We start from the raw sequence: 24,790 nt of genomic DNA, 5'->3' as shown, positions 1-24,790 counted from the left end.
ATCTACTATTGAACAGAAAAAAAAATTAAGTACTGGCTCAACCTCAGTGAAGATTAAAAAAAGTCTTACCTTAAATCAAAAATGGGAAAGATATTCATATGGAAGGAGGTAGAAGACCCTATTTGTTTTAATTAGAGGATCTAAATGTCTATATCAAGAACTGAGGAAGTAAAAAAGTCTGAGATATGTTCTAATGAGTTAGAAAAAAAGATAAAAATGACTGAAAAGATCACATAAGCAACTTGTTGCTTAGAAGCTTACATGTGTTAAAATAATACACACTTTCACCCCCTATCCTAGGTGACTGGGCAGATAGCTAAAGTATTCTAAGTGCCAGATATACAAAGTGCACTGTTTTAGAAATAGGAAGACCAAGTTAAGAAACTAAGGAAAAATCCACACCAAACACTGTGACATACAGATGCCTGAGAGCAATGACCAAAGTTCAAAAGGCAGAGTCTGGTGGTAAGAACCTTTGCTGCATGGAAACAAAAGCAGTGGAAAACAGGAAGCTTTTGACGTTAAGACCTAATGTGTATCTGGCCTGTTACGGCATTCTAAGTTAAAGGTACATCTTTTTACCAATTTTATCTTTTCTTTAAAACCTTTGGGAGTCAGACGTGGTTTCACATGCCAATTTTATCATTTAATTGCTTGGGTCTTAGTTTCTTCATCTGTGGGTAAAATATGTGCGCAAATCTAGGACTGCTTTAAGAATCTAAAGAGCTAACATGAGACAGACTTACACATAGATAATTAAGTTTTCCCTCCCCCCAAGCAAATGCCTAGATGTTACTGAATTCTGAGTAACATATTTTCTTTACAGTTCAGATCTTTGTGTCTACCAGTTTATTTATTCACTCAAAACAACAACAAAACACTTTACTGGGTCCCAGGCCCTGAAATGAGCACTAAAGATAAAGACAAAAAGAATAGTGAAAGAAGCCAATAAATCGCCTTTTCCCTTAAGCTGATGGTTCTGAACTTTTGCTATATGTTAGGACACCCTGGAGAACTTTAAAAAAAACTGATGCCTGGGTTTCACTCACAGAAATTCTGAGGTAACAGATACAGGGTAAAGCTTAGGCATCAAGCTGTTTATTTTTAAAGATTACATACAGTCAGCATCTTGACTTCAAATTTTTGTATACCACTGTCAGCAAAATACTTTATACAAATAATAGCTCTCAGTAAATATCTAGCAATCATTTAAAAATAACTGTAATTCAAAGCCAAATTTCTAGAGCAAATACAGAGTAAAAAAACCAAAGAGGAAAGAGGAGATGGATATGGGCTGAGTTAGTGAAAGACTACTGTAAGGAAGGGGAGAGTGGGTCTAAACCGAGCTCTCCGAAGTGCTTTAGATTGTAGGGGGAACAAGGAGAGGGCATTACAAATGAGGGGGCAGTAAGAAGGACAAAGGTGGAGAAAAAACAGTCTTTTGTAAGCAGACCAGTTTTGTATTATCTGGAGATTATAAGAGTAGAATGAGATGAGTCAGATGGCAGTAGGTGTGCTAGTATCAAGTCAGATTTTATTCTGTAGGTAACAGATAAGCGCTGAAGGTTTCTGAGTGGGAAGCTCTGTTAATAAAATTAAACTGTTAGTAATATGGAAGTACTGGAGTCCTCAATACAGCTTCACAAAACTTGGAAATTAGTCTGTCCTTCAAGAGTTAGCTATGAAATCAAGACAGATGCCATTACAGTGAGTTTCATTCACTCATTCAACAAATATCTAACAGTGTACTGTGTGTCAGGCACTGTTTTAAGCAATGGAGACTCACCAGTGCATACACTTGTGGAGCTTAAGTTCTAATGGAGAAACAACAGGTAATATTAAATAAGCTACATGGTATGATAGCCATTTGATAAATGCTAAGGAATTAAAAAAAAAAAAAAAAAAAAAGAAGGGCAGTGGACAATGAAATGTTAGGATCTGGAAATATACAGGGTTACCAGAGAAGACTTCACTGGAAGGCGACTTCTGATTAAAGAGTTGAAGGAAGGGATATAGAAGGAAGAGAACTCCAGTGTACAGAGCAAACGCAAAGACCCTTTTGGGTGAGAATGTGTGGCTAGAACAGGGAAGACCAGTAGAGAATAGGTAGGAGATGAGGTCAGAGAAGTAAGTGGTAAAGACACAGAGACTTGTAGCCAGAGTAAGAACTTTTATTCTGAAGAAGATGAGAAGCCAATGATTTTGAGCAAAGAAGTGACATGTTCTGACTTACATTTCCTATCCAGATTATTCTGGGTGCTGTGTTGAAGACCGCCTAGCCTGCTGGCTGGTGAGGAGGAGGAAGCAAGAGTACCAGCAGGGACACCACAGAGAAGACTATTGCCATAACCTAGGTGAGGAATCACAGTGGCTTCTTCCAGAGTATTTGGAATAAAGGTGTGGTGAGAAACAGTCAAATTATGGGTGTATTCTGACGGCAGAGCCTACAGGATTTCCTAATAGACTATATGTGGATTGTGAAAGAAACAGGAATCAAAGATGACACTAAATTTTCTGGCCTGAGCAATTACAGAATGAAGATGTCTTAAGAGGCAAAGGACTGCAGAAGCTGTAATACGCAAAATTTTGTAAGTAAAGGCTTCCTTCCAGCTATGTAAAAACAATGTTGGGGATCCCTGGGTGGCGCAGTGGTTTGGCGCCTGCCTTTGGCCCAGGGCGCGATCCTGGAGACCCGGGATCGAGTCCCACGTCGGGCTCCCGGTGCATGGAGCCTGCTTCTCCCTCTGCCTGTGTCTCTGCCTCTCTCTCTCTCTCTGTGACTATCATAAATAAATATTAAAAAACAAGAAAAACAATGTTCACTGCTGTTAAAGGGTGCCCTGCCCCAAAATCTGCCATGGTCTTGGTGTTGCATATATATCTCTTTTAAGGAGGAAAATGTCATTAAAATGTTAGACTATATAATTAACTTCCTGCTTCCAACTCCATGCTTAAAGTGTGAAAAAATTGTAACTTGATTTCCCACGTTCCTGACCTACCTGAAAAATGTTTCTAGTCTTTTCTGTATTTATTAAATTAGTTAAGCTACTTAAAAAAAAAGATTTATTTAACAGAGAGAGAGAGAGCAAGAGCACAATCAGGGGGAACTGCAGAGGGAGAGGGAGATGCAGGCTCCCCACCAAGCAGGGATCTCAATGTGGGATTCAATCCCAGGACTCTGAGATCATGACCTGAGCTGAAGACAGATGCTAGGCCAACTGAATCACCCATGTGCCCCAGTTACGCTACTTATATGTTAGCTTCATTTGTCTAGCTACTGTAAGTTTGTCCCTGAGAGGGCAGCCCGGATGGCTTAGTGGTTCAGTGCTGCCTTCAGCTCAGGGCGTGATCCTGGAGACCAGAGATTAAGTCTCACATCAGGCTCCCTGCATGGAGCTTGCTTCTCCCTCTGCCTGTGTCTCTGCCTTTCTCTCTTTCTTTCTGTGTCTCTCATGAATAAATAAATAAAATTTAAAAAAAAAAAATTTGTCCCTGAGAGATTTGGTTTTAATATCCTAATCAATCAAGTTTCCAAGCTAATAGGCAAAAGACTGAGATTTGGACAGTGGTTCTCAAGTTGCACGGAATTACGAAGTTTACTAAAAATAGATTCCTCAGCAGTGGTCTTCTAAAATTCTGATTCAGTTGGTCTAGGACAGAACCCAGAAATCTGCTTTTGAAAGTAGCACACCAGGGGATTCCTTGGTGGCTCAGTTTAGGGTCTGCCTTTGGCCCAGGGCATAATCCTGGAGTCCCAGGATGGAGTCCCACGTCAGGCTCCCTGCATGGAGCCTGCTTCTCCCTCTGCCTATGTCTTTGCCTCGCTCTCTGCGTGTGTCTCTCATGAATAAATATAAAATCTTAAAAAAAAAAAAATGAAAGTAGCACAACAGTGACTCTACTGTGGGCAATAATGTTCCAAGGTACTGCTATATGGTAACATTCTTAAGAGGACAGTGCTCTTGGCCCTGTCATGAGGATTGTTATGACCATTAAATTTCCAATATCATGTGTCTCAGTACTCTGAGTTATAAAACGTTTCAGACACTATAGATGGCACACCTGAAGAAACTCAAAAGAGTTCTAAGCTAATTTAGCAGTAATTATAATGTAGTCACAACCAAAGAATATCAATGTTTCGGTATCTATAGAACTATCTATGTCACTACAGCATTAAACTTGACTGCTGTATAGGGTTGTGTCATTGTTTTAGTGGAATTGTTGGCTATCTTAAATTTACGACCTACCATCTACTCCAAGGGATTAAAGTGGGTAAGACTGCAGGTCTGGAAGCAGAGTACCAACACTACTCTTACTAATTATGAACACTGGATTTATACATTTTTAACATCAAATGTGCCCCAGTTTACTCAACCATAAAATGTGGCTAAGTATCTATCCTGTGGGGGGGATGTTTTGAAATGAATACATATTAGTACATGAAATAACTACCACATAATAAGCACTTAAATGTTACTCCAACGCAAAACAAAGAAGTCTCAAGGCAAGGTTCTCATATGTTCCAATGAACTTACCACCTTTCTTTGGTGCAGTTTGGCATTATGCTATCTTCTTGCTTATGTTATATTCAACCTACAGTGCATCATATGATCCACTCAACTGAGTATTCTATCGCATAGCCCTGGTCTAACAACATGTATGTGCAGTCATAGGAATGATAAATTTTACATACAGCTCAAAACTTAATAGTGTGAAGAACTATGGTAAACCAATAAAAATACAGTGAGATAAAAGAGGCTGAAGGCAAAGAGAACTAAATGTTGTTAAAAATAATTCAAGCATCAGAAAAGGTCCTGAATGAAGACTAACAGGAGAAGGAATGTGGATGAGCCAGGCATATTGTTAAGTCAAAAGTAGACCTGTCTGTATATGCACGAAATAGAAAAGGTACAGAAGAAACTGGTAACATTGGTTGCCTCTCAGGAACTGGGTGGCTGGAAAACAGGGGTGAGGGAGACTTTTTACTCATGCTCTGTCCTACATTCTAAGCACATGATTATAGTTTCTACACATCAAAAATAATTTTCTTAAAAATACTAATGGAAATGGCGGAATAGAATCTAATGATAGGAAGGAAGAACATACAGAACTAGAATACTAATTGAACATGAGAGAAGAAGCTAAGAAGGAAAAAGATGATGCCAACGTTCTGAGTCTGTATAACTAAAGGGAAACAATGGTGGGATGAACTGAAATGTAAAGAGTATCAGGAGGTTCTGATGAAGGGAAAAGAGAAAACAACAATGCACTTAAGTGCATGTTAAAATTATCACGTACTTCAGAAATCCCCAAGTAGTTAAACTGTCTTTAGTATCATGACTGATTTCTCTACCCAGGGTTTTTATTTTTAAGAGCCAATCCATATAAGAACTTGAACTTTTTTTTTTTTTTTTTTTGGCATGTGAGAAAATGAGAGAAATTCATGCACACAGAAAAGCACAAATGATACCTGATCTTATATAGCATGTATTTTCTGAGCTCTAAAGGACAGAACTTAGAGCAGATGAAGGAGGGGGTTCTTCAAGGTTAGATGCACATATTCAGTCATTCTGGTGTGTATAAGACTTTGCAGCTTTATGGGATTCACTAGGTAAAATGCTCCAGGAGGAATCTAATATTCCTAGCAGTGGCATGGCATATCACTAGTAATGGCAACAGATGCTAAGGCACTATAAATGCCCAAAGAACCCAGAGCATGGGACACATTCTGGAACCCAAGATTACCAGAAATAACTGGGGGTGAGGAAGCATGAGCTGAGGAAATGTAAGAACGAAGGAAGGTGTGATTGGTTTCCTTCATTTCCTTCATATCAACAGGTTGTGCTTCAACTATGTACCTGGTGCTATGCTAGGCACTAAATAAAAAGATACAGTTTCAGTTACCAAAGAATTCAGTTTTGTTATCAGGGCAAATGTGCAAAAGCAGACAGAAACTCTTGAAATATTTTAATATTTCAGCTGCCTGTGTCTCTGCCTCTCTGTGTCTCTCATGAATAAATAAAAAAATCTTAAAAAAAAGTTCAATAAACTTTGTTGAGTTACTTTGATACAATTCTTTATCTAGTTTACAAGAAAACGGAGGCCCACACAGGTTAACACCACCACTGTGAATTTTCCAAAATCCACTGGTGCTAAAAGCCCAGCAGAGAGGCCAAATCTCCTGACACTCAGAATCATTATTTCTCACTACAACACAATATTTCATTTCTAATTCTCTGAAGGGACAACTCTATTCTGTTTTTTTCGCCCATGGTTACATGGGAAAAACAGTAAAGTGCAAAGTACAAGGCTTCTGATTCAGACAAACCTGAGTCTGAATTTTCTGACAAATTATAATACTTTGCTTAGCATTAAGGCTAATCCTAATAAAATAGATGTTCTGGGAGAAATTATAATAAACCTACACTCTTAACCAAAGATGGGGCATCTGAATTTGTACCTGCTTAGGCTTTATGCTCCCATCTAAGGATTTTTTAACAGATTCTATGAAAACTACTCAGCTAAACCAAATGAAAAAAAGGAAGATAAAAGAATAGCAGTATTAACACTAATTGATCACTTGTCAGAAAATACCTATTGCAAATAAGCTCTAGCGTTTATCCTATGACGGTAATAAATCATCTTATTTGATGATTATTAGTTTATTAACTAAGGAGGTAATATACATTTTAAAAATCCAGCTTAAATGTGTATTTTTTCATGAGCTCTGAGAGAGCCCTCAAATTTCTGTATCTATTCACATTTTCCACATCTCTCCTAAATAATTTTGATAAACCTCTTTCTCAAAAAAGTGCCTTAGAGATGATATAATTGTCTAAGCTTAAAGCATACAGACTCATTTCTCAGTTATGGTATTTTTGAGGTGGTTCACAAATATTCTACTAGTTAAGCTGAAGGGAAAAATATGCTAATTGCACTTTTTTTTCCGGCCTTAAATTCTTTCTGCAATTGTTTTAAAAATGCTGAATCATGAAATAAAGGAAACAGACAGTGCAAGGACCCCAAGCAAGTAGTTTGTCTCATACTTCAAGTTTCCTAATTACAGTATCTTGTCATTTTGGTCTTGTTAAGCATTTGGAACCAAGTAACTGAAGACTCTAAGTGAATAGAAGAATACACTCATTGTTATTCTCAGAAACTAAACTCAAGAATAAAACTAAAAGCATTTATTTTGCAAGTTATTTTATACTTTCAGCTTCCTGTTTTATTTAGGCAGCTCATCATGACCATTTCAGGTAACAATGTAGAAGTTAAAAAACCCAACTTCCTCTTTGTAAAGTGATAAAAACCCCAAGCAGTTACTTAAGAGAATGGTTGATCTTACCAGCTTTTATAGAAATAATTGCAAGGAAATCAAAGACTATCGACACCAAATTTAACTCTGGGTTCACTGTTTTTAGGAAATGCAACAAAGATAAAAAGCAATATTAAAATATATTCAGCATCATGACATAAATGCCTTAAAAACTCGAAATGTAATGCAATTAAGATCTTAAAAAGGATAAAATGGAAACTTCAGAGTTCCTTCAAGGAGGAATCAATACAAATTATGTCTGAAAATATCCTGATTTTAACATTTTTTGGGGGGGATCTCTGGGTGGCTCAGCGGTTTAGCACCTGCCTTCGGCCCAGGGCGGTGATCCTGGAGACCGAGGATGGAGTCCCACATCAGGCTCCCTGCATGGAGCCTGCTTCTCCCTCTGCCTGTGTCTCTGCCTCTCTCTCTCTCTCTCTCTCTCTCTGTGTATCTCTCTCATGAATAAATAAATAAAATCTTAAAAAATAAACAAAATTTTTCTGTAATTGTACTTTCATTGTGAAAAGTTTATAGGAAAAGAATCTTTTTTTTTTTAAAGATTTTTAAAAATATTTTTTAACACGTTTGCTGTATCAGTATTAAAATTAAGCAACAAAAGTATGCTAAGAGATTACAAATCTGGTCACAAATCTGCTGTTATAAAATCAAGACTATTAATGTTGTTGAACATTGTCATGTCTAAAGACATCTCAATTTGCACTTGAAATACATTTTCTCAAGTTTAATTAAAAAGGCATTCTAATTTTGTCATCTAGTTTTGTCAATGACAAAAACCCAACAATATTGGTAAATGTAGTATTTAGTGAAATTTTAACAATATTTTCCCTTAAAACAAGTGAACCATCAGTTCAGCTAACAAATGTAGGGTTATTGTGATTTTTACTATAATTTAATTTCACCGGCATCATAACTATTTGCCTTAGACTAGACATTTTATTGCAGATTCTGTTCGGCATAAATTCATATATGACACCCTTTTCTCCCCTAAGTTTTACACACAAAAATTTTCAAGAACGAGAAAATTTAACGCCAAAGTATTATTCAATGGCTTGTGTTTAGCACATTCTTCAGGGTTTCAAAATGACATGGCATACATAGGTATGACATATCAAACTACTCTGTACAGAATACTCTTGGGTCATTAACATTCCCTTGTGTCATCTCTTCTCTTGTATTAAAAAAGAAAGAGCCCAGATGCATTTATAGAGCACACAAGACTGCACCTTTTGTAACAGCCACTGTGGGAAATAAATAAAAGACATAACTCTTGTCCTATAGCGAGTCATCTAGTGAAATCATTCTAATTTCTGCAGGCCCTAAAATCAAGTATTTACTGAAAAGCCTGACAAAGCATTAAGAAAGCTGTACAGTTGTCAGCAAAAAGTCATTCCACCTAACGCAGAGCATGCGCTTGTACTTAAAACATTTTTAAAGAAGTAAATACGCAAATTACACACTTACAAATTTAACTATAATCAATGACACCACAGTGGAGCATCAAAGACGATGCTTTTGTCCAGACCGAATCTGTTAACCATGAAGTTTATGTGCTATATAAAACCTTTATGGAGTTTAAAAAAAAAAAAATCCGCTGGCTATTCTTGACTTGTGAACAAGAAAAACTATTTTTCAAAAATTACCCTTAATAGTATGTAAGACGCAAGGGATGGAGAGTCACGGCTTGTTGTGTACATACGTGCAATCAATCAAGGGAGGGTCTATAGGTAAGAGTGGTGTTCAAATCCTGAGGTAAATATCCTAAGGCTTGCACATTTATTACTGAGAATTAGTTCAGCCAATAATGAGAAAAGTGGACGGGCGGGCAACACACGGGGACCTCTCCCTGTCGAGGAGTCGTGACAGCAAGATCACTTCCTGAGGAAGGAGGAGCAAAAGGGAAGTTAAGAGGCCACCCTGACCAGGAAGTGACTCGCCCTAAACTAGCCTCAATCATATCTAAAAATGGGGGGCTGGGGAGAGCCCCGACAGTTAAAGGCGGTAAAATACCTGCTTCCTGATCCGAGACATCACCATCCACCCCGCTCTTAATCACAGAAAAAGAGTCCACAGCCACGACTCAATAAAGGAAAGTCTTTTCTCTTCCGGGAAGGTCACTGGGTTGTCACTCGGGCCCAGAGGGAGAGAAAAGAGTTGAGGAATGGGGAACTGGGGCCACTGTGAGGCAGAGGAATGCCCCTAGAGACGGAAGTGTCCCAGCTGCAGCGGGTATGCCGCCAGCACAGCCCAGCAAGGTTCTTCCACCTGGGGACACTGCCAGGGTTTCCACCGCAGCCAGGTCAGGCCCCTGTTCCCTGTCGCGGGAGGACGCAAAAGAGAGAGGCGGACCCCTTACCTTCTCCTCATCCGACACCCGATCCTCGAAGTCGGCCATCTTGGGCTGCTCTGGCCCAGCCCGGCCCCGGCGCGAGGCAGGCCGGGAAGGAAGCTGAGTGATGGAATCACCGCGGGGGCCGTCGGAAGGACCCGCCCGGAAATGCCGGCCCAGAGGGCGCCATGTCAGTTACTGGCGGGGGTGCGGGTTCCGAGCGCCGGCCCTCGGCCTCAAGGCTGGTCCTTAAAGGATTTTAAGTCTAACAGCTTTCTCATTGAGTTGCATTCATGTCCCCATTCATCCAGGAGGCGCTGGGAGCGTGTTTCGACTACTGACGCCCGAGCTCCTTCCGACAAAATAGCGATGGCTACTATAGGTTTTCCCAGTACCCGTGATCTCCGTGGCAGCCGAGTCCAAAGGGTTACGTGCTGCTCGGGCCCTGAACCGGCCGGTGGCTATTCCAACCCCATAAACAGGGTTAAAGGTGACCCTCAGCCGTATGGAAGCAAAAACGTTTCAGCAGTCCGAGGTCACATCTCAGTCCAGTTCCTCCAGAATCGGCGCCGCTAGCCTCCCCTTCCCGCCCTCCGAAGGAAAGGTAGACTGGGACGCTCCTCCACCTTCCAAATGGCTTTGGTCCGCGTTCCTCGGACCTGAGCTTTCACAGAGGCCACCTTCAGGTCCGCCACTATCCCAGGATTCCCGACTCCCGGTTTCCTGCCCTTCTCCCCTCCCAGCTCCCGGAGCGTGCGGGAGCGGCAAGATGGCGGACGGCGGCGGCTTGGGTGAGGCGGCGAGCGCTGCGGCCGCTCCTCCCGCACCTACTCCCGGCCCGAGCCCGTCGCTGGGCTGGAGGGAGCGACTGCGGGCCGGGCTGGCGGGGACTGGGCCCTCGCTGTGGTTCGTGGCGGGGCTCGGACTGCTTTACGCTCTGAGGGTTCCGCTGAGGCTGTGTGAGAACTTGGCTGCGGGTGAGAGGCCCGGACCTCCCTGGGGACGGGGGCGGGGGGGGGGAGGGGAGGGGGGAGGGGGGCTAGGAGAGTGGCTGGGGGCAAAGGGCAAAGGGCGGAGATTGTCCGCAGTCCCCGCAGGCCTTCGGAGAAGGAGTCGGCGGTGCGGGGTCCAGGGCGCTCTTCTCCTGGGCCGCAGGTCCGCAGCTGATTGTCAAACCTGAGCCTCGGCTATGGGCTCCTCCCTTGAGCTCTTAAGATCCGCCCTCCCGGTTCTGTCCTCGTCCACCCGCGCGCGGAAGAGCCACCTGACAAGCTGTAGGATTCAGGTAGCGCAACAGATGAGAGCGTTTTCCTATCGGCTGCAGAATTATATACACCCCCAGCACTGGTAGAATCCCTTGAAAATCATTCTTCTGAGTCTCTCGCCGATGAAGAGTTCCCACACCTAGACAACAAAGATGAGGGCTTATGTATTCAAAGGCCAAAAAGGAAAGAAAAAAAAAAAATGCCGTGAACTTAGCCAGCCATTGTCTCATCTTGAGATAGTTCTGTCAAGAAATGGTTTTCGTGGTATTTTGGCCTGTTCTTTGCTGTAGGCTTTATCCGGAGTAATAAAACGGCACAGGAAGTGAAGGGAAAGAGAGCCACCAACAGTGATGGGTTCTCCTTTCAACGTTTATAGAGAGCTTGCTTTGTAGTCTGAGCTGAACATACGAGGACGTGTAAGAAGTGATGCTGATTCCCTGGATTCTGCAAATACTGCCCCTTACCTGTAGCCAGGGCAAAGCGGATGGGAGCCCAGGGCCTCTTACCATGTCTTGATAATATTTCCACTCAAGCTCCGAACAAGATGAAAGTACTTGTGCTGTGTGATGGCTGTGACTGTCCCTACCTGTGGTTTAGTTTTCTGTCGCAAGAAAAGGCACATGTTCCCTTACCTATTTGACAGGATGACATGAAATACTGTAAAATAATGTTCTGAAATATTTTGGACTTTTTAGAACATAGGTTATGTATATCAGCTCAGATATAAGTAACATATCAAAACAAACTAAATATATTGGCTGAAAGAGCTGATTTGGTGTCTCTGTAATGTTAATGAAGTGCTCACTAGTCATATGCCCAACAAAAACTATTCGTTGACTTTATCATTTATTTTTCCATGTGTTAACTAGATACACCATTTAGATGAAAGTAGTTAACTATGATTGATTTTTATTTATTTCCGAAACCTGTTGTGTTTATGGGACAGTTATTTGAAGTGGAAAATCTGGTCCAGGCTTTCAGTGAGTCAGATGCAAAGATCTCTCTCGATCTGTTGCTCTTCTCTTTGGTTTATTTTGCCTCTCTAGCTGACATACCAAATACATGCACATGCTATTTCCTTCTAATTTAAAATGCTGGTTTGTATCCCACCAAAATAATTAGGGAGTGATTTTTAACCTCCTTTGTAGCAGAATGTTTATTTAGTTTATCCTTAGGGATATGCAAAACTTCTTACCAAAGTTACGGTTTATAATCTCTTAATTCTCAAAAGTAATCTAAATTATCTCATCTTTATTTGCTTATTTAACAAATTATCAGTTTAAAATGCTACCCTTACAGGTTCGGAGGTAATTTTTAAGATATGATGGAACGGGAATTTAAAGTGCCTTTTTAAAAGTTACAACTTTCTCAAATGAATCTCATACTGGATATTAACACTATTTATATCCCTCCGCTCATAAAGACTCCTGCATATTTGTAACTTGAGTATTTTGAATTTGCATTTTTTTAAACTTTGATTTTTTTTTTTTTCCCTTTTGCAGTGACAGTATTTTTAAATTCATTGACACCCAAATTCTATGTGGCACTTACAGGAACATCTTCTTTGATATCAGGACTAATATTTGTAAGTAGTTTCCATTTCCTTCATGATTTGGTATTTATCTAAAGATCAAATATCGGGGAATCCCTGGGTGGCTCAGCGGTTTAGCACCTGCCTTCGGCCCAGGGCGTGATCCTGGAGTCCCGGGATTGAGTCCCACATCGGGCTCCCTTCATGGAGCCTGCTTCTTCCTCTGCCTGTGTCTCTGCCTCTCTCTCTCTCTCTCCCTCTCCCTCTCTCTGTCTCTCTGTCTCTGTCTTTCATTAATAAATAAAATCTTTTAAAAATTTTTTTTAAAAATAAAATAAAGATCAAATATCTTTATAGTTACCATAATTACACATACTTAAAGATTAGCATTCTCAATATGTGTTCAGAATTTGAAAAAAACACTGCATCTTCCTCTCCACTTTGAGAGACTGGCAGTATTTATTTGTATATGGAATACTATTGCATCCTGGAAAGGGTAAGGATTGGAGGTGGGTTCCCAACTAAATGCTTGCAGGGCCCAGTTTAGTAACGAAAGTGAATAAAATAGGCAGAGTGTAAAAATTAAATTCCTTTTTTACATTTAGGACTGGCTAGTCTGAATAACGCATGCTCCTTCTGGAAAGGGATAAAGCTAGTTGTTGCCACATAGATTTGCAAACCACTGTTATGAGATCTTCCAATTTTTTATATGATTTTGAAAGAATCTGGATGCAAGAAGTTTTTATATAAAAGTCTCTCATTAAAAAAAAAAAAAGTCTCTCATTATTTTAATCTGGGCAGCATCGGGCAGACTAAAAATTTGTGTCTTGAATTCAGCTAATAGGTTGCCAGTTATCTTCTCTGGAATGTTTAAGAGCAGAGTATTGGAGCCAAGCTAACCATCACTTTATTTATTTATTTTCTAACTGTGAGAAGGAAATTTTTTTTAATTGAAGTATAGCTGACATACAGTATTAGTTTTCAGAACCATCACTTTGTGTGACTTTGAGCAAGTTAATTAACTTTTCTGAGCTTTAATTTCCTCTTCTATAAACTGGGGATGACAGTATGAGCTTCATAGGATTATGAAGACCAAATGAGATAATGTGTGTAAGAACTTTCAATAACATGGTAGCTAGCTCAGAGCACTTAATGAATTTTGGCCATTATTATTCTGGAAGTCTTATAATGAAACTTGTTTAACCTCAATTCAGCTTTTCCTTGTCTTATTGAGTGAGCTATCATTTTCAATTAAGAAATTTAAAAAATATATATATATATAATATATCTCTATTAACTAGAACTAGTATTTCTTAGTATGCTGCTACAGTATAAAAATCTTAGGAAGTATGACCTGCATGACCAATGTTTTTTTTTTTTTTTTAATTTTTTTTTAATTTTTTAAATTTATTTATGATAGTCACAGAGAGAGAAAGGCACAGAGACACAGGCAGAGGGAGAAGCAGGCTCCATGCACCGGGAGCCTGATTTGGGATTCGATCCCGGGTCTCCAGGATCGCGCCCTGGGCCAAAGGCAGGCGCCAAACCGCTGCGCCACCCAGGGATCCCATGACCAATGTTTTTGTGTGTGTGTGTGTGTGCGCTTCTTTTTTCATCTCTAGATGGTGCTCTTCTATTATAGTAGAAATAATGACATTTGTATTAGAGTGTTTTTTGTTTGTGGTTTTTTCTTTTTTTTTCTTTTTTTTTTTAATAGGGACTAATACTTGGCCATTTCGTTAAAGTGAAATACTAGACAAGATAGGGATTTTCTCTTGACTTAGAAAGAATTACTGAGGAATTTAGGATGAAAACTATGTGGTAATATAGTTCAATTAGTTAAAATTTACTGATTATAAAGCCCATTCATAGTTAAGCATATTTTAATATATTTAGTCAATAGCATGTAGAAATGTAAATAAAGATAATGATCTATCTTTAAATAACTGATGAGTGGAAAAAGCATTAGTCTCAGAACCAGAAGATGTAGTTTTGAGTCTTGACTCTGCCACTTTACAATCTGATAACTTTGGGCAAGTCACATAAATTTTCTGAGTCTTAATTTCCTCATTTGTAAGAAGGAGAAAAGCTTACACATATATATGTATAAAACACAGCATGTGTAATATATAAAATAGTTCTTCACATTTGTTATTGTTTTTATTTATTTATTTTTATTTTATTTATTTATTTATTTATTTATTTATTTATTTATCATAGTCACAGAGAGAGAGAGAGGCAGAGACACAGGCAGAGGGAGAAGCAGGCTCCATGCACTGGGAGCCCGATGTGGGATTCGATCCCGGGTCTCCAGGATCGCGCCCTGGGCCAAAGGCAGGCGCCAAACCACTGCGCCACCCAGGGATCCCTGTTATTGTTTTTAAACTAGAGTTTTAAATTTACAAAAATTAAGAAATTCATATTGTAATAGCATTGTATGGTGATGGTACGTACACTTGTGGCAAGCATAGCATAATGTGTAAAGAAGTCAAATCACTGTATTTTACACCCGAAACTAATGTAATTGTAGATCAACTATACTCAAATTTAAAAACTTTTTAAAAAGTAAATTAGGCTCAGTAAGAGATTAAAAACAGTAGCCAATAATAAAATAGAGTTGTTATAACAATATACTGTAAAGAAAATTAGAAAATTCGAGTAGTGTTTTAAAGGTTAAACTGTGTCATGGCCCTTACAATATCGGTGAGTTTTTATTAGCAAAAGTTATTATGTTTATAATTTTTTTTACTCCCTGAAATACGGAAGCTAGCTATACTGTTTGTGTTACTTCTATCTGAAGGGGTAGGGGACAGAGTGCTTGGGAGCTTGAAAAAAGCAATGAAGCCAGTTGTTTAGCTAATTATTACAAGTGAAAAGATTACTTTGAAAGGAAAACTCAGGATCCAATGGGAATGCATATAATACTGCTTTCTGTTCTGTTTAGTCAGGAAAGATTCCCTAAGTATCTGTCATTTAAGCTGAAACCCAGAAGAGCCAGGCAAAGGTAGTTGAGAATGCTAGTGTCCAAATATGAAACATTCATAGGCTAGAGATTTCTTTCTTTCTTTCTTCTTTCTTTCTTTCTTTCTTTCTTTCTTTCTTTCTTTCTTTCTTTCTTTCTTTCCTTCCTTCCTTCCTTCCTTCTTTCTTTCTTTCTTTCTTTTTTCTTTCTTTCTTTTTTCTTTCTTTCTTTCTTCTTTCCTTCTTTCTTTTTTCTTTCCTTCTTTCTTTCTTTTTTCTTTCTTTTCTTTTCTTTTCTTTTCTTTTCTTTCTTTTTTTCTTTCTTTTCTTTCTTCTTTCTTTCTTTCTTTCTTTCTTTCTTTCTTTTTCCTTCTTTCTCTTTCTCTTTCTTTCTTTCTTTTCTTTCTTTCTCTCTAGCCCAACATAGGGGTAGTAAAACCTGGAGATCAAGAGTCGCACACTGTACTGACTGAACAAGCCAGACACTCCCACAGAGCATCTTTTGATTCATCTTTCATAACAGTGATAAACCATGAAAACATAAAGGAGTGAATATCCTGATTTTTAAATGTTTCAATATGAGAATCAGCCTCTTAACCTACATTAATTACACTGCCAAATATTGGAGTAATACTTCATTATTCAGAAGACACTTAGAGGGTATCCCTGGGTGGCTCAGCAGTTTAGCGCCTGCCTTCGGCCCAGGGCGTGATCCTGGAGTCCCGGGATCTAGTCCCACATCAAGCTCCCTGCACGGAGCCTGCTTCTCTCTCTGCCTGTGTCTCTGCCTCCTTCTCTCTGTGTCTCTCATGAATAAATAAATAAAATCTTAAAAAATAAATAAAATCTTAGAAAAACAAACCCCCCCCCCAAAAAAAAAAAAAACAAAAACAAAAGGCACTTAGGATTCTTAACCATGTTTGATAGGCAGGACTTTGGGGTCTGAGAGGCTAGAGATGGAGTGACTTAACCCGGAGCACACAGGTGAACTGGAAGCCAAATGTGGGTTCTCTAACTCTAGTCCAGTGGTTAATCCACCATGCTAGTTGTTTCAAAACTGTTTTTCTTCTAATTATGCTACAGATGGAATAAAATGACAATGTAACATAACAGAGTTAACTTATTTACAGATTAAATGCTCTTGCTGGTTTTTTGTTTAAATAATCTCAATACCCAATGTGGAGCTCAAACTCACAACCCAGAAACCAGCAGTCCCATGCTCTCTATCGACTGAGCCAGCCAGGTTCCCCTGTTTCTTGTTGTTGTTTAAATATTTAATTTACAGATATATTTCTTCTAGTTTTGCCTAAGGTTGTCTAAATTTTATAGCAAAGCTATAAAAAATGATTTTATTTTTGCCTGGCATGTGTTATTGGGGAAATCTTTTGTTTCTCTTTTTTTTTTTTTTGGAAGGAGAGTACATTTAAAACACTGAATTAAATGGGAACATCTTGAAAGAATGTTTTAATTTGATCTCATATATCTTCTGATAGTTCTATTTCTAGTTAAGCATTTTTTTTGTTTGTTTGTCATAGATATTTGAATGGTGGTACTTCCATAAGCATGGCACATCTTTTATTGAACAAGTATCTGTGAGCCATTTACGACCACTGATGGGAGCAACAGAAAGCAGCATTTCAGAGCCAGGTTCTCCTTCTAGCAACAGAGAAAGTGAAACCAGCAGACAGAATTTGTCAGGTGACTAATACGTTTTCAGAGCTGTATAGTTAAGATTATGTTTGTCTGGGGGAGATAGAAAACTCACAACATAGAGGTTTGTCTTTCATGTAAATATAGGTAATCTGCAGCTGATACAGAAAGCAATGATCATCAGTGACTCAGTCTCTCATTTTGTTAGCCTCCCATCCCCAAGTGAATTTTTTCCTTGTGGTCCAAGATAGTTGCTCTGGTTTATGCCATCATATCCACATTGCAATCAGCAGGAAGGAGACTAGGCCAGTAGTCTTTCTTTCCCACAGCAGCCAAGGATACTTCTCAGTGTGTTACATACTCTTTTCTCAACCCCACAGCAGCCAAGGATACTTCTCAGTGTGTTACATACTATTTCAGTTTGCTTCCTACTGGTCAGACCTCTGCCACATGGCCATAAGTACCTATAAGAAGCTAGAAATTGTAACTATTTTCTCAGCATACATATGCTCAGCTAATAACTGGGAGATCTTATTAGATAAAGGAGAGAACAGAGACAGCCATTTCTGCCAACATCACAAAGGTAGGAAATATACTTTTTATTCTCAACATATTTATAAAGCCATCAAAATCTCACTTATTCATATATAAATACTCCATTGTCACACTTTAATTGTAGGCTTTTCTTCTATATGTATCCAGTAATACAAGGTAGATATTATTAATGATGTGCAATTAGGAAAGTAAAAATTTGAAGGCCAGATAGAAGTGATATTTTTGGACTAATTAATTTAATATCAGCTAAATTCATATAGTAATAATGCAAATGACTTAATTACATAGAGTGCCATAATGTCTTGTTTGTTCAGTAAACATAACCACTAGAATTCTATTAGTTTAGTAGAAAAATACTGCCACATATTTTTAGATGTGGTCGGGAAAAATCTCTAAGAAAATGCCATTTAAGCTGAGCCCTGAAGCATGAGTTGTTGTTGACCAATAATAGTAGGGATGGAATTAGCAGCCATTCAAGAGTACAGAAAGGAATAATGGTACTTTTCCTACCCCTTTTCTTTTTTCCTCTTTCATAAAATAATTACAGAACTCCTGAGAATAAGACATATTAAGGTGAATATGACATAGATCTGTCTTCAACAACCTAGTTTAGTATGTAAATAATTATTACGACAATAATGCATTATATGGTCTTATTCCCTATTGTGAGATTGAGTATATTATTGCATACGGAGAGTGAAGACACTCCTTATCCTGCACTCTAGCCTAACTGGACTGTGTGATTTTTATGATACTTCTTCTCCTTAGAATGTTCTTTATCTGACAACCTTTTACTCATGATTTTATAATGATTTTACCAATTTTGTTTAAATGTCACCTCCTTTCTAAAGCCTTTTCTGATTTCCCCAGAGAAAAATTAATCACTTTCTTTTTTCTTCTCTTGAAACAAAATATATCTCTTTATTTATTCATTCATTCATTCATTCATTCATTCATGAGAGACACAGAGAGAGATAGGCAGAGACACAGGCAGAGGGAGAGGCAGGCTCCATGCAGGGAGCCTGACGTGGAACTCATCCCAGGTCTTCAGGATCACAGCCTGGCCTGAACGCAGCGCTAAACCGCTGAGCCACCTGGGCTGCCCACAAAATATATCTCTACTATAGCACGTATCACACAGTATAGGTGGTAGTTTACATGACTGACTCTCATGTAACATTTCATTCATTTAAACAAGTTAGTTCCAAATGCCATGCTAAGCTCCAAGAATACAAAAATGCACTTGATCTTAGCCAAAAGGCCGAGAAGCCATCCAAGAATACAAAAATGAACAAAGTTGTAAGAGCTCATATATTATTTATTTATTTTTATTTATTTATTCATGAGACAGAGAGAGAAAGAGAGGCAGAGACACAGGCAGAGGGAGAAGCAGGCTCCATGCAGGGAGCCCAACGTGGGACTCTATCCCAGGTCTCCAGGATCACACCCCGGGCTGAAGGTGGCGCTAAACCACTGAGCCACCCGGGCTGCCCAAGAGCTCATATTTTAAAGGGAGAAACTAAAAACTAAATGGATAATCACATTGTGATATGTTAAGTGCTATAAGTGAATTATGAACTAAATGCTATAGAAATAGAAATAGAATAATTAGGGTTAGTTGTTTGCTGTGTGACAGCAGGGGTGATCCAGACCTTAGTCATCTTTGTGTTATTTGGCTAGCACTATGCATAGCATACAGTGACTATATAATAAATGTTGGTGAAATTAAGATTTAACTGCGGTTGATTAAGCTAACTCATTTCACTTTTTTCCCCCTTTGTTTTTTAGAATGCAAGGTATGGAGAAACCCTCTAAATCTTTTCAGAGGAGCAGAATATAGGAGGTATTACATTTTACTTTCAGTTTAATTATAGCATTAGTTTTGGAGTACAAGTATTATGGAAACATTTGTTTTTTTAAACACATCACAACCCTTCTAGTTGGAGAAACTGATATATAATAAGGTGAAATGATTAGCCCAAGCTCTAGTTGGCAACATCTTCACTGTATTTACTTTTATAATCCTGAGAAACATTGCTTCAAACCATATGTTTGTCATAATAGTAAGTATAAATTTGGCTCCTGGTTTTGGCAAAAAGCCTTTTCAGAGAATTCATGAGGTTAAGAAGTACAAATGTCAGCATATTCTTATGCATATATGCTCAATTTCAAAGTTTATTTGAGGACTCACTAGAAAATACCAATCTGAATGTGAATATGAACTCATTTGTGCAACAGTACAGGATACAGTAATTTTATATTGTATTTTATTTTTTAAAAAAAGATTTTTATTCATTTTAAGAGAGCAAGTGTGCGCACATGTGCATGGGGAGGGGCAGAGGCAGGGGGAGAGAATCTTAAGCTGACTCCATGCTGAGGGTGGAGCCCAGTGTGGGGCTTGATCTGGCAACCCTGAGATCATGACCTGAGCTGAAATCAAGAGTTGGTTGTTCAACCAACTGAGCCACCCAGGTGTGCCCCTTGTATTTTATATTGCCTTTTGCTAGCCACATTACTGTTTCCATTTCTCTTCTGGTTTTAACCCTAGATGAGAAAACAGCTTTTGACATTTAAGCCAAGGATACTTAATGAGGGCTGTGTTTTACCTGGAGGTAGACTGGGGCATGTTATTTAATTCACTGAACAAGAAACGTTAGGTGTCTACTATGTACAGCCACTGTGCAAAATGATGGGGATACAGGATCGAGCAATAATCTCTGTGCTTAAGGACTTGATAGTGTAGGATAGTAATATCCTGGGAAGGGACAGTTAGGTTTTTATGAGAAATGCCTTTAGTCTGTATTAAAGGATTCTGAAAGAAACAAGTCCTTGAACTTGTCACTTCATTTGTTGAAATAAAAATGTTTTAGGCTATTTCTTATTGTATTACAGTGTTTACTTCACACAGATATATAAAAGAACTATCTTAATACCAGGAATTTATATTTCTTTTTGAAGGGTTAGTTTCTCTTAATATAAAAGTCTCAATTGCATTGATAATCTATGTGTGGTTTTAGAAAGCTTGAAGTCCTATTGTAGTCAATCAACCTTTAGCAATTGTACAGTATGTAATTTCATTTGTTAGATTCATTTCAGTCTCTACTTTATGACCCAATTTTTGCTTTTACTGAGTCTTTTTTATTTGCTTCTAATTAAGCTCATTAATAATGTGTATTATATTTTTTAACTCCTTTAAATCATTTTGGGAATAATGTAGATTGTTAATAAATAGCTTTTTTACGAGTTTGGAATATGTAGCAAAACTATGCTAATTGAACAAGGATCTACTTTTTCTTTATGATAATTTCTCACAAAATAGCTTAAAAACTTTAACAATGCAACTTATACTATTAAATTAAAATCTTTTGTCATATACATATAAAATACTTACAATGTGCTTTTAAAATGCTTTTTTTGGACTTCAAAATGTATGCATATTCATTGTAGAAAATTGAAAAATGAAGAGATATATCAAAAAGAAGGTAAAAAAATAATAAAGTAAAAATCACCTTTCCTAGCACCAAGTGATATCTGCTATTAGTATATTCATCCAGTATCCCTTCTATATGCATGTATAAAAACAAAACTGGGCATCATTATGTGTATATAATTTTATTTATTTATTTATTTATTTATTTATTTATTTATTTATTTAAGATTTTTGTTTATTCATGAGAGACAGAGAGAGAGAGACAGAGACATAGGCAGAGGGAGAAGCGGGCTCCCTGCAGGGAACCTGATGTGGGACTCTATCCCAGGACCCTAGGATCATGCCCTAAGCCAAGGCAGACACTCAACTGCTAAGCCACCCAGGTGCCCCTATTGATTTATTTTTAAAGATGTATTTATTCATGAGAGACTCAGAGAGAGGGGCAGAGACACAGGCAGAGGGAGAAGTAGCCTCCATGCAGGGAGCCCAATGTGGGATTTGATCCTGGGATATGGGATCACGCCCTGAGCTGAAGGCAGACACTCAACCACTGAGTCACCCAGGTGTCCCTGTATATAATTTTAGATCCTTTTTTTTTTAACCCAAAGTATGAATTTTCCACAGAATTTCTTCATACATGAATTGCCTTTTTTTTTTTTTTTTTTTTAGAAGGGGGAACAGAGAGGCAAAGAGAGGGGAGAGAGAGAATCATAAGCAGATGCTCCACTGGGTGTGGATGCTGACAGGGGGTTCAATCCCAGGACCCTGAGATTATGACCGAGACCAAGTCAAGAGTCGGATGCTTAAAGCCAACTGAGCCACCCAGGTGCCTCTTCATACATGAAATTTCTTCAAAAACATGATTTTTAATGGTTGTACTCTATTCTATTATATGGAGGTACCATACCTTTTTTTTTTTTTTTTTAAGATTTTATTTATTCATGAGAGAGAGAGAGAGAGAGAGAGAGAGAGAGGGGCAGAGACACAGGCAGAGGGAGAAGCAGGCTCCATGCAGGGAGCCCCACGTGGGGCTCAGTCCCCGGTCTCCAGGATCACACCCTGGGCTGAAGGCGGCGCTAAACCGCTGAGCCACTGGGGCTGCCTGGAGGTACCATACCTTACCTACTGCTCCCTGTCTGGGTCACAGATTATGTTTCACAGTCAACATTTACACTAGAGGGGTATCATTATATATAAATATTTAGCCTATGATATTAAACGATGATTATTTCCTTAGGGCTGGTTTGTAGTACTGAGATTAGTTTTTTTATTTTTCCTCTGTGCTTTAATATATATTTTTTATTATGGATATTTTCAAAAATTAAAAAGTAGAGAGAATGGTATAATAGAATTCCACATACCCATCCCCTAGTTAGATATTTCTAAGACTCCTAATATATATTATCTAATTGATTTTTGCAAAGAGAAATGTAAATGTCAACTTACATTTATACCAGCATTATATGTGAGTCCATATTCCACCTCATCCTCAACAACATATATTTACCATTTGACAGATGAAAAGTAAAAATTTGTTAATTTAATTCACTATTTGTTAATTACAAATGAGATTAATGACCTTTAAAATGTACTTGTCAGTTTGTTAACTTGCTGTTAATTTTTGTGGGTTTGAGGGGGATATGAAAGTTTAAGTTTCTAATTTAGTAAAATTGGGAAAAAGTTTCTATTTGCTTCATGCTTTTAAAGCCCTTTACCATTTTGACATCTAGTAAAAGTCTACCTATGTTTTCTTATAGTTTTTTGTAGTTTTACTTTTAATAATTCTAATTCACTGAGAATTTAAGTATATTTATTTAATAAGGTAGGTATCTAAGTCAAATTGTTCTATCCCTTCATATCTAATTTAGAAGCACTAATAATCTGCCCTTTTCCCTTTTGATTTTTGATGTTTTATTGTCATTCTCTAAGTAGTTTATATAGGTTATCTCCTTTTTTTCTGATAAAAAGCTGAAATTGATAATTATAATCTGATAATCCTGAAATAGAATTTGTAGCAGTATCTTTTTGCACTTTAGTATCTGTTATACCAGGTAGATATGCTCTCATGTTCAATATACATATTTTCTGTGTTTTGGTAAAGATACACTTGGGTGACTGGTAAAGAGCCACTTACATACTATGACATGAATTTGTCAGCTCAGGATCATCAGACCTTTTTCACGTGTGACACGGACTTTTTACGTCCTTCAGACACAGGTATGTGTCATATCTGTTCATGGGGTAAACAGTGGTGATGAAAATTATCTTAAAAATTTTTTATAGTTACTTATACAAAGTTATTTGGCTTGAAGTTGTTTACATCATAGTTAAGAGACCCAGATTAGATTGAAACTAATTATGGAAAAAGAAACTAATTATGAATGTTATTACACTACCTATCCTTCTTATAAGAAGTTTATTTTATGAATGTATGAAATTGTTTCTTTTATTACTGAAAAAACCTTTTAGATCAAGTACAACTGCTCATGCAGAAAACAGTATATCCAGTTTGGCCTGGGAAATTAACACATGCAATTATACATAAAAGAAGAAGACAAAGTAACAAAGTATAAACATGGGAGCATGGCATGTAGATTAAAATGGAGTATATTTTATCACTGCTTAGATGGAAAACCCTGGGAAGACAAGAGCTGTGCACATTCCTTAAAGAGCATAGTTAAAAAAAAAGAAAAGAAAAAAAAAGAGGATAGTTAAAGAATGTACATAGTTCCTACATGGAATATTGTGATAATCAGGGCTCATTCTATACATAGTTTATTAGGGTACCATGTACCATTTATTAGGGTATCAGGTACTAATATTGCTGATATTAATAACAAAAAATGAAGTATATTTTATCCCAGTCATAAGCTAAAGGTGCATATAAAGTAGTGGAAGATCATAGAATTGTCTATGCTTAGGTCTCTTTAAGTCTTCTCTGTAGAAGACAGTATTGAGACTCTTAAATACATGATTAAAGACAGGGATCTTTATCACTATCCTTTTACTTTGAATGCCCTCTCATTTCTTATCTATCCTCCTACTTTCATGCTTCCTGCTTTTATCCTTAAAGATGCAAATTAAAGTCACACTCTGTAGGTACCCTTCTCTCAGAACTCCAGAGTGAAACACTTTCTTCTCTGCAGTACTGCAGTACTTAGTCCAAGGCTCACTGAAACAATTCTAGTTAATTTATTCAACCACAAACATTTACTTGTTAATTTTATCATGTTGCTTTAATGTTTATCTTCCCTAATAGGATGAGAAACTTTAAGAAAGCAGGGACTGTATTCTCATCATCTTTGAATCATTATTATCTAAGAGCACATTGCCTGGCATGCTGTAAATATTAATATTTATTTTTTGATGAAAGTATCAATGAATGACCTTGGTGTCACAGATGTCTTAAGCAATTTCACTAATAATAGCTAACACTTATATAGGACTTACCATGCACCAAGCACTGTTCTAAGCAATTTATATGAAGTACTGATTTAATCTTCCCAGTCATTTTATGAGATAGGTACTTTTATCAGCCTCAGAAATAAAGGAATGGAAAAAAGGAAGAAAGGAAGAAAAAGAGAAAGGGGAAAGAGAAGAAGGAAGGAAGGAAGGAAGGAAGGAAGGAAGGAAGGAAGGAAGGAAGGAAAAAGAAAAGAAAAGAAAAGAAAAGAAAAAGAAAGAAAGAAAGAAAGAAAGAAAGAAAGAAAGAAAGAAAGAATAAATAGAGGCA

The 24,790-nt window shown here is 37.9% G+C and overlaps 2 protein-coding genes and 1 long non-coding RNA gene across 16 annotated transcripts in view; 2 read left to right on the top strand and 1 right to left on the bottom strand.

The window, feature by feature from the left end:
- LOC144324783 (uncharacterized) overlaps positions 1-6,241 on the top strand; it is a 49,277-nt gene extending 43,036 nt beyond the window's left edge. The window contains exon 3 of the long non-coding RNA XR_013390204.1: positions 2,247-6,241. This is a non-coding gene — a long non-coding RNA (uncharacterized LOC144324783). The remainder of the gene's footprint in view (positions 1-2,246) is intronic.
- CAPZA1 (capping actin protein of muscle Z-line subunit alpha 1) overlaps positions 1-10,593 on the bottom strand; it is a 48,947-nt gene extending 38,354 nt beyond the window's left edge. Inside the window, exon 1 of the mRNA XM_077916122.1 lies at positions 9,693-10,593. Within this exon, the coding sequence (XP_077772248.1) occupies positions 9,693-9,731 (39 nt within the window). The 5' untranslated portion in view covers positions 9,732-10,593. The remainder of the gene's footprint in view (positions 1-9,692) is intronic.
- ST7L (suppression of tumorigenicity 7 like) overlaps positions 9,879-24,790 on the top strand; it is an 87,862-nt gene continuing 72,950 nt past the window's right edge. Inside the window, exons 1-6 of one of the 14 annotated variants that reach the window (XM_077916115.1) lie at positions 9,897-10,642; positions 10,821-10,950; positions 12,433-12,515; positions 16,958-17,120; positions 19,416-19,470; positions 23,159-23,274. In XM_077916115.1, the coding sequence (XP_077772241.1) occupies positions 17,036-17,120; positions 19,416-19,470; positions 23,159-23,274 (256 nt within the window). In that variant the 5' untranslated portion in view covers positions 9,897-10,642; positions 10,821-10,950; positions 12,433-12,515; positions 16,958-17,035. Of the gene's footprint in view, positions 10,643-10,753; positions 10,951-12,432; positions 12,516-16,957; positions 17,121-17,528; positions 17,656-19,415; positions 19,471-21,726; positions 21,884-23,158; positions 23,275-24,790 lie in introns of those variants that run through there. The other 13 variants (XM_077916111.1, XM_077916110.1, XM_077916112.1 and 10 more) reach the window with 13 other exon arrangements.

The sequence above is a fragment of the Canis aureus genome, chromosome 12, assembly GCF_053574225.1.
Source record: "Canis aureus isolate CA01 chromosome 12, VMU_Caureus_v.1.0, whole genome shotgun sequence".
Taxonomy (NCBI): domain Eukaryota; kingdom Metazoa; phylum Chordata; class Mammalia; order Carnivora; family Canidae; genus Canis; species Canis aureus.
The sequence above is the reverse complement of the archived record's forward strand: the minus strand, read 5'-3'. Positions and strand labels throughout refer to the sequence as shown.